Source organism: Triticum urartu, chromosome 1 (genome assembly GCF_003073215.2).
Source record: "Triticum urartu cultivar G1812 chromosome 1, Tu2.1, whole genome shotgun sequence".
Taxonomy (NCBI): Eukaryota; Viridiplantae; Streptophyta; class Magnoliopsida; order Poales; family Poaceae; genus Triticum; species Triticum urartu.
This window is the reverse complement of record NC_053022.1, coordinates 59,669,887-59,678,539: the sequence shown is the minus strand read 5'-3', so window position 1 is coordinate 59,678,539 and position 8,653 is coordinate 59,669,887. Positions and strand designations below refer to the sequence as shown.

The 8,653-nt window shown below is 49.3% G+C and overlaps 1 protein-coding gene across 1 annotated transcript; it reads right to left on the bottom strand.

Moving 5' to 3' along the window:
• Positions 1 to 4,660: 4,660 nt before the first annotated feature.
• On the bottom strand, positions 4,661 to 8,446 carry LOC125547363 (peroxidase 2-like). Its single transcript, XM_048711262.1, has 2 exons — positions 8,052 to 8,446; positions 4,661 to 5,759 (listed from the first exon to the last, which is right to left on the bottom strand). Exons 1-2 carry the CDS (start codon positions 8,259 to 8,261, stop codon positions 4,950 to 4,952), a joined length of 1,020 nt encoding a protein of 339 aa, XP_048567219.1. The 5' UTR covers positions 8,262 to 8,446; the 3' UTR covers positions 4,661 to 4,949.
• Between the last annotated feature and the right edge of the window lie 207 nt (positions 8,447 to 8,653).

Below are 8,653 nucleotides of genomic sequence, written 5' to 3'. Positions count from 1 at the left end.
TAAGAAACGCAGAAAAAAGCATCTGGGGGCAGATATGGACAATAAATAAAAATCATCTTTTGTTCACCGACCGAATATTCCCTTAAGAACGGTAGCTTTCGGCTTCACCCAATCTGAGGTACACATCCGGCTGATCCGGCAGTAACAATCGCAGAGGTGCTCCCCTTATGCCCTAGCCGAATTAACAAGAACATAGGGCATAAATACAAGAGCCATGCAACCCAGCTTAGCCAAAACTTAAGTCATATCGATGCATATAATGGTGAAAAAAGGTACATGTGGACGTATAACACATGTGTTGGGAGTGAGGCCCAGATAAATAATTTAAGCTTCTGTGAAAGAAGCCCCCAGGTATGAAGAGTGCGGCTAGCGCATCTGTAATGTACAAGTGAGGCACAAGGTGACCCTTGAAGGCCTAGAGAAATAATAAGAGAAAGAAAGAAAGAGAAACAAGACAGATGATGTATATGCAGAAAATGGACAAAGGGAGGGGACTAACATAGAGTTCGGTGCTAGGCGTAGAATCTTCAGAGCCTGGCCACGTTCCATGGGTTTGGCTCGAGTCAACTAGTCGATGCATCCCGTAGTCGGCACGCTCCACCGGTCAGAACTTGGTCAATAATGAAGGGACCTTCCCATTTGGGCTCGAGCTTGTTCTTTTTCTTATCCGGCAGGCGTAGAACTAGTTCGCCAACGTTATAAGTTTTGGCCCGTACTTCTCTGCTTTGGTATCTGCGAGCCTGTTGTTGATAAAATGCGGAACGGGCTTTGGCTATGTCCCGCTCCTCCTCCAAGGTGTCCAGACTGTCCTGCCGATCGAGCTCGGTTTCTCTTTCTTCATACATGCGCACTCGAGGTGAGTCATGAATTATGTCGCAGGGCAAGACTGCCTCTGCGCCGTACACCATAAAGAACGGTGTATATCCGGTACTACAATTCGGCGTGGTCTGCAGCCCCCAGAGTACGGAGTCGAACTCCTCTACCCAGTGCGTGTCAGACTCCGTTAAGGAACGCACTAATCTGGGTTTAATGACACTCATTATAAGACCGTTTGCCCGCTCGACTTGACCGTTGGTTTGTGGGTGATAGACTGAAGCATAATAGAGCTTGATGCCCATTTTGTTGCACCAGAGTTTTACCTCGTCGGCTGTGAAGTTCGTGCCATTGTCAGTGATGATGATATGGGGGACGCCATAACGGTGTACAACCCCGGATATGAAATCTATCACCGGTCCGGATTTGGCTGTTTTAACAGGTTTGGCCTCTATCCATTTGGTGAATTTATCCACCATGACCAGTAAGTATTTTTTCTTGTGGGTTCCCCCTTTAAGGGGTCCAACCATGTCAAGCCCCCAGACCGCAAAGGGCCATGTAATGGGGCTTGTTTGGAGGGCGGTGGGTGGCATGTGGCTTTGATTTGCAAAGAGCTGGCAACCGGCGCAACGTTGGATCAAGTCCTGTGCGTCTGTCCGGGCTGTTGGCCAATAGAATCCTGTGCGGAAGGCCTTACTTACAAGGGCCCGGGCTGCGGCGTGACGACCGCCGAGTCCGGCGTGTATTTCTGCCAAAAGATTCCGCCCTTCCTCTTTGGAGATGCACCTTTGAAGGACTCCAGTAGTGCTTTTTTGTACAATTCTCCCTCATGGACCCTGTAGGCCTTGGATCACCGCACTATGCAGCGTGCCTCATTTTGGTCCTCCGGAAGTTCATGTCTAGTTAGGTAGGCCAGGAATGGTTCTGTCCACGGGGAAATAATGGCCATTATTACGTGGGCTGAAGGTGTTATTTCGGTGGCAGAGCCTCCGATTGTGTCAGAGTATTCGGTATCGGGCATTTTGGACGGGTCCGGACTATTGTTACCGGTGTCTCCTTCCCATACTACGGATGGCTTGAACAACCTTTCCAGAAATATGTTGGGGGGGGGGACCGTATCGCGTTTTGCGCCGATGCGGGCGAGGACATCCGCCGCCTGATTGTTCTCTCGAGCCACATGGTGAAACTCAAGCCCCTCGAACCGAGCTGACATTTTTAGGACGGCGTTTCGATAGGCCGCCATTTTCGGATCCTTGGCGTCAAAGTCTCCATTTATTTGGGATATTGCGATGTTTGAATCCCCACGCACCTCCGGGCCTTGAATGCCCATGGAGACTGCCATCCGAAGACCATCCAACAGAGCTTCGTATTCGGCTGCATTGTTGGAGTCTGTATACAATATTTGCAATACATACTGAACGGTATCCCCGGTTGGGGATGTCAGGACGACGCCAGCCCCTAGACCGGCCAGCATTTTAGAACCGTCAAAGTGCATGATCCAGTTGGAGTATGCGCTGTACTCTTTAGGGAGTTCGGCCTCCGTCCATTCGGCGACGAAGTCGGCCAATACTTGCGATTTAATGGCTCGTCGGGGTTTGTATGTTATGTCGAACGGGAGGAGCTCAATGGCCCATTTGGCAATCCGGCCTGTAGCGTCGTGGTTGTTTATAATATCATTTGGGAAAGATCGCTTATATTTGGGTGAGTGGGTGGAATTGAATCCGAACCCTCACCTGATCTGGGATCCAGGGGCCGAGGAATTTCCAATTTTGGAAGTTCCGGTTCCGGGATGTGACCCGATAATCCTAGCCCGCTGCCTGACTCTAAGTTCAGGGATTGGTTGTTGTCCTCCCGCGAACGGGCGTCCGGCTCAGAGAGCTCGGGAATCCGGACATAGTTGGTGCTCAAGATGGAGGAGAGGTCGCCGCATTGTTCCTCCACCACTGCAATATGATGGGTGACCGGTGGAGAGTTAATCTCCCTTTGATCGGGTTTAAGCCCAATCTGATCATAGTCCTTAGCGACTCCCAAGGCGGTGATGCGATCTAAGAGCTCGTTTAAGGAGGCGAGCTCCATTGGATCCATCTGTTCGGCGAGTGCCGATTTGACGTGGAGGCTGTTTTCGATGACCCGAGAAGTCATCGTCGGCGCGGCGGCCGAACAGGCGGTCATGATGAAACCGCCTAGCCGGAGAGTTTGGCCGACAGCCAAAGATCCCCCGACAGTAGTACCGTCTTTAAAGACGAGACGAGACATCCTTCCTTCTGGCGACGGCACAGAGGAACTCTCAATGAAAGCACCAATGTCGGTGTCAAAACCGGCGGATCTCGGGTAAGGGGTCCCGAACTGTGCGTCTAAGGCGGATGGTAACAGGAGGCAGGGGACACGAAGTTTTACCCAGGTTCGGGCCCTCTTGATGGAGGTAAAACCCTACGTCCTGCTTGATTAATATTGATGATATGGGTAGTACAAGAGTAGATCTACCACGAGATCAGAGAGGCTAAACCCTAGAAGCTAGCCTATGGTATGATTGTATGTTGTCCTACGGACTAAAACCCTCCGGTTTATATAGACACCGGAAAGGGTTAGGGTTACACAAGGTCGGTTACAAAGGAGGAAATATACATATCCATATTGCCTAGCTTGCCTTCCACGTCAAGTAGAGTCCCATCCAGACACGAGACGAAGTCTTCAATCTTATATCTTCATAGTCCAACAGTCCGGCCAAAGGATATAATCCGGCTGTCCGGAGACCCCCTAATCCAGGACTCCCTCAACATGCCTTGCTAATCCAGGTGAATCAAAGCAAATCCTCAACCGAATCATACAACAATATTCGGTGGGATATTGTGCTAGTTTCCTATTACATAAAATACAGACAAAAAGAATACTTTAACAGTGAGTTCCAGTGTTTGGTTCACCGGTTTTCTTTGGGTCTTCTCTTTTTATTTTTTATTTTGGACAACATGTCTCAAATTATTACAATGCATATTGTACATTTTTCATATACTCTTCAAATATTTGTTTCATACACATTAGACATTTGTTTAAATACATATTTTGAACATTTTTAATACATGTTAAACTTTTTTAGTACATGTATACCTGTTTTTACTTGCATAATCATTTTGGGAACAACACAAACATTTTTTACATCGTATTAATTTTTTTCTAAAATGTGACCAACATGTTTTTCAAATGCATGGACATTTATGTAAAGTGCCAAATACAATTTTGTTTGAATGGTATGAAACAATTTTTTTAATTACGTGAACGTTACTTTACATTCTATAAGTTTATTTTCAGCCGTAAGGTAGTGATAATATTTACGTAGATGTAGCATTATGCGTGATGAAGGGGTCAAAATCTCCTTTGAAGTTGATGTCTATCTCTCCTCTTGCTGCTATCCGCCACTATCGGCAACAATCATCGCCCTCTGCCAATCTTGGTCGACTCTCCTCCTCTGCTTCAGTACCGTAACATTACCTACCTTTTGGGTGTGTGAGATTTGGGCCAGTCACCTGTTGGGCCCACATGTCATGCACCCAGATGCACCTGCCTTTAAGGCACCAAAGCTCAACCCCCTCACGTTTGGGGAGTAAATTGGTGAGCGAAGTTATGATATACTCTCTCCGTCTCATAGTGTAGAGTGTCAAAAATGTCTTACATTATAAGACGGAGGGAGTATTTTTTTTTTTTTGGAATAAGCCAATGCCAGGAATGCGGACACTAGTGATGGATGGCCCAAAAAGGCAGGAAAAACGCGGGCCTGGTAAAGAACCAACATATGTGAACGACCAACATTCATTTTGTCGAAGAACGGGGCAAACTATAGGGGCAATTGTACTACTACGTAATTTACTTCATCATCTTCTTTTACCCTTATTATTACATGAGCATTGGATGCGTTGATACATGATATCCAAGCCAACCAAAAGGCACAACACTTGACGGGGAAAAAATCTACACAGATCGCACGCAGGCGCACGCGCACATTTGTCCACAAATCAATCCCACAAATCGAAGAAGAAGAAAATGAAAACATAACATAACAACAAACGAATAATCAAACGCGATCGATCGATGCAAATTTAACCATGAAAAACGTCAGCGGTAGGAACTTGGGAGTTGGAAAGCTAGTGGTTGACGAAGCGGCACATCTTCCTGATCTCGCCCTTGCTGCCGTGCGGCATGGGCAGCTTGCTGAGCTTGACGAGCGAGTCGGAGAAGTCCTCGTCCCACAGCGTGCCGTTGTCGGCGTACTCGTGCACGTGGCCGCGCGCCTCCTTCTCCGTCAGCAGCTGCCAGTCGGAGTTGAAGGTGACGATCCTTGCCAGGTTGTTGTGGTAGTAGCTGTTGTCCAGGAAGTCCTTGACCTTCCTCAGCTTCGGGAGGAACCCCGGGACGGCCGCCGCCACCGCGCCGGCGTCCTCGTCCCTGATGTTGTTGGGCACGATGGGGTCCGGGCCCTTGGCGCACTTGCCGGCGAGGAGGCCCCGGTATGCCGGGAGGATCTGGTCGGCGGGGGCCGTGAGCCGGGCGCGGAGCGACGAGCAGTGGCCCACGCCCACGGCGTGCGCGCCGGACAGGATCACCAGCTCCTCGATGGTGAAGTTCTTGCGCTTGAAGTTCTGGATGAGCTCCGCGATGGTGAAGGTGGAGTCGGGGAGGTCCTGCTGCGCCTCCGCCGCGTGGGAGTGCACGCCGTCCAGGCGGCCCGCCAGGGCGTCGAAGTGGACGTGGCCGTTGCTCAGCAGGCTGGCGGCGTCGCGGGCGGCGAAGATGAGGATGTCCGCGCAGGAGACGACGCCGGGGCACCGGTCCTCCACCGCCGACTTGATGTCGTCGAGCAGGTCGAAGGCGGCCAGGCCGATGTTGATCGGCGCCGTCTTCTCCGTGTTGGGGTTCTCCGGCGTCGGGTCCAGCAGCACCGACGCGTCACAGCCCTGCACGTACGTTCTTCCGTTAGTTATCCAGTTGATCATACTCCAACAATTGATTATCTTACCCAATTATCTTAAACTAACTAAGGCTAGACATAGTGGCGGTAACTTAGGTAGTAACTTAACACATTCCAAGACAATTTTGTTTGTGTGGCAAGTATTTAGAAAAAAGGTGCTTGTGGTAACATAATATATTACTGTAACATAGCGCTTCCCGAGGCAAAATGAATCTACGAGATAATAAATAAAGCAATCTATAATAGTACTACTACTATGTTACTTTCATTATGAAGATAGTAACTTAGACTAGTGTCATATGCATGACACTAGTCTAAGTTACTCCCCACTATGACCAGCCTAAGCATGGTCGTTACTAGCACAATTCCTTAGCTTTGATGGGACAAATCAAGCATTTTAACCAATCACACAGCTGAAGTGTGCATGGGAAGTCATTTCGTCGGTACTTGCAAAGCATTATTATAGCACGATCTGGATCTGAAATGTGCTGATTACCTTTTAGTTGTTGGACAGACATGCACTCCGAATGCACTGTCGGCAATGTGCATTATTGGGCAATAAGTATCGATTAGTCTAATTAGTTACGTACTGATAGATGGACCATCTCGGAGAGACTTGTATGCACCTTCATTTTCAGATGAAAAGGGGAATATTTATGTTTTCCACCTATAATCCATTACATATTAATTACTCTTAAATACAAATAGTACTATAGGAGATTTTCAACAGATCATTTGAACTTGTGGGGTGCGGATATTGAGCACTGGTGCAAGCAATTATTGATCTTTGATATAGGTGCGCTTTCTCTTTCTCTTTACAGTCTATGGCTTGCCTTTCTTCTGTGTTTTCTTTCCATGGCAAAAGAACAAGGGAAAAGCTAACAACGTCTAATACATTCATATACCCCACAAAAAAAGTCTAATACATTCCTATCCTAGTTATAGAATACACACAATGCAATTAGTTTACACTAGTTGATGTTCAAAGACAGTATATTACAAATATATCACAATCATCCTCCACACTTTATCTATACTTTATACCTAGCATTTTAGACCTAGTTGTATATTGAGAAGAGAAACACCCATCAAGTACCGGCATCTAGTAGTCAAGTAAAGATGCTACAAGTAACCACCTTATCTATTCTAGGTTGCAAAACCAAAACTAAAAACTGCCCTTTTGCTGTCAAGTATTGTACTCGCATTGTACACTCCTCTCATTCTTAATAGGGGTGCCTGCCTACTTAGGGGAATGGAAAGCACAACATGACTCTTACCAAGAAAATTCTACATGCCGGATAGCCATGGACACAGACGCCTAACCGCGGATCGTTAGAATTTGTCATCCAAAGTCGCCCAATCATTCACGAAATTTCGAGGAAAAATCTAAACTACTCCTACGATGACGACGCATAACCGTGGATTCTCAAGAGAGCCTATTATCACGCGTATCATCATCAGGCACATGGGGAATTAAAAGCAGAGAAATGACAAAAGACAACGACACCGGGCACACGGAAGAAAAGCAGAAAAAGGAGAAGAGAAAAGCAGAGGAAGAGAGCCGGAGATAATGACAATGGGCGGCACAGTGATGCTGCCGGGTCCTAGCAAAGTGAAAGGCGAGCGGCCGGCCTAGATAGCTGGAAAGATGGATATCTACATGTCCAAGGAAAGCATCGTGTTCCGGCGGCATCGGTTCGGCTGTGCAAGTGTTATCCTCGGCATCAGCTGGGCTAGCTGCGCAAGTTATGTGCATCAGCTGGTGAGGAGGTAGCGCACGGAAGCTAGCCGTTCAACTGTTCAAGTTGAGCATAGTGGCTGGGAGTGACGTGCTTCCATGATTCACATCTGGGCGATGACAATGACGTGCAAACCAACTACTCCGCTAGCCTAACATCTGGGACTACTTTGAAACTTATGATGGCTCCTAACTGTCCAGATAACTCCGTGCTTAACTAATTGCCATGTTCACTGATTGGTTCTTTCAGAATATATACCCATTCCAGCTTCGAATTGAATTGCATCGTGTACGAATGTGCTGCGGCATTGTGGATCACGAGCGAAGTCACTGTGCATGCACCATGTAAAGTTGCAGGTGGGCTGCACGCATGGACAAACTGCTCTTACTAGCTAGCTTAACCAGTGCTACTGTACACAGAGGTACTTCTGCTAGCTCGACAGCAGTGGCCGGCGGTGTGGTTACCGGTTAAAGAGCATAGCAGTGGCCGGCCGGAGTGACAGAGAAGAGAGAGATAGACGGCAGCGGCGGCGTACGTACCCTGACGAAGCAGTCGTGGAAGATGAGGCGGACGAGGGCGGCGCCGCTCTTGCGGTTGGCCTTGATGGCCCTGGCGACGTGCCACTTCACCACGTTCTCCACGCCCCGGCAGCTCTTGTCGTAGTACCCCACCTTGAGCGAGCTCGCCTCCGCCGCCACCGCCGCCGCCAGCAGCACGGCCACCGCCACCGCCGCCACCGTCCTCATCATCCTCGCCGGCCAACCAGCTCACCCACGCACGCACGGCGTTACACCTACCCGCCGCCGACAGAAGCAGCGGCTGCGTGCTGCGCCTTTGCTCGCTCGAGTGGCCGGCACTGGCTGGGAGAGCAGTGCTGCTGGTTGGTGTGGTGCGGGCTGCGGGGTGCAGTGCGCTGCGTGCTCAAGGGAAGGCTCCGGGGCGCGTGGTATATAAGGGCGGGCCGGCTCGATCGCTGCTCTGACGAGAAATTTAACGGCTGGTGATCTGCCCGATCGCCCCGTGACAGCGAGCGCCCAACGTAAAAAGGGGAGGTGGCCCCGGCGTACGCCTGTGGCGTGGTACAACCTGCCAGGACTCCTCTTTGTCTCGACCGGGGCGTGAACAGTCTCGGGAGAAGTGG

What these genes read in the sequence shown, in the direction of transcription:
- LOC125547363 (XM_048711262.1), bottom strand. Translation starts at nt 8,261, where the DNA reads ATGATGAGGACGGTGGCGGCGGTGGCGGTGGCCGTGCTGCTGGCGGCG. An exon ending in TCCACGACTGCTTCGTCAGG is followed by an intron (nt 5,760 to 8,051) that starts GTACGTACGCCG and finishes ACGTACGTGCAG; the next exon opens with GGCTGTGACGCGTCGGTGCT.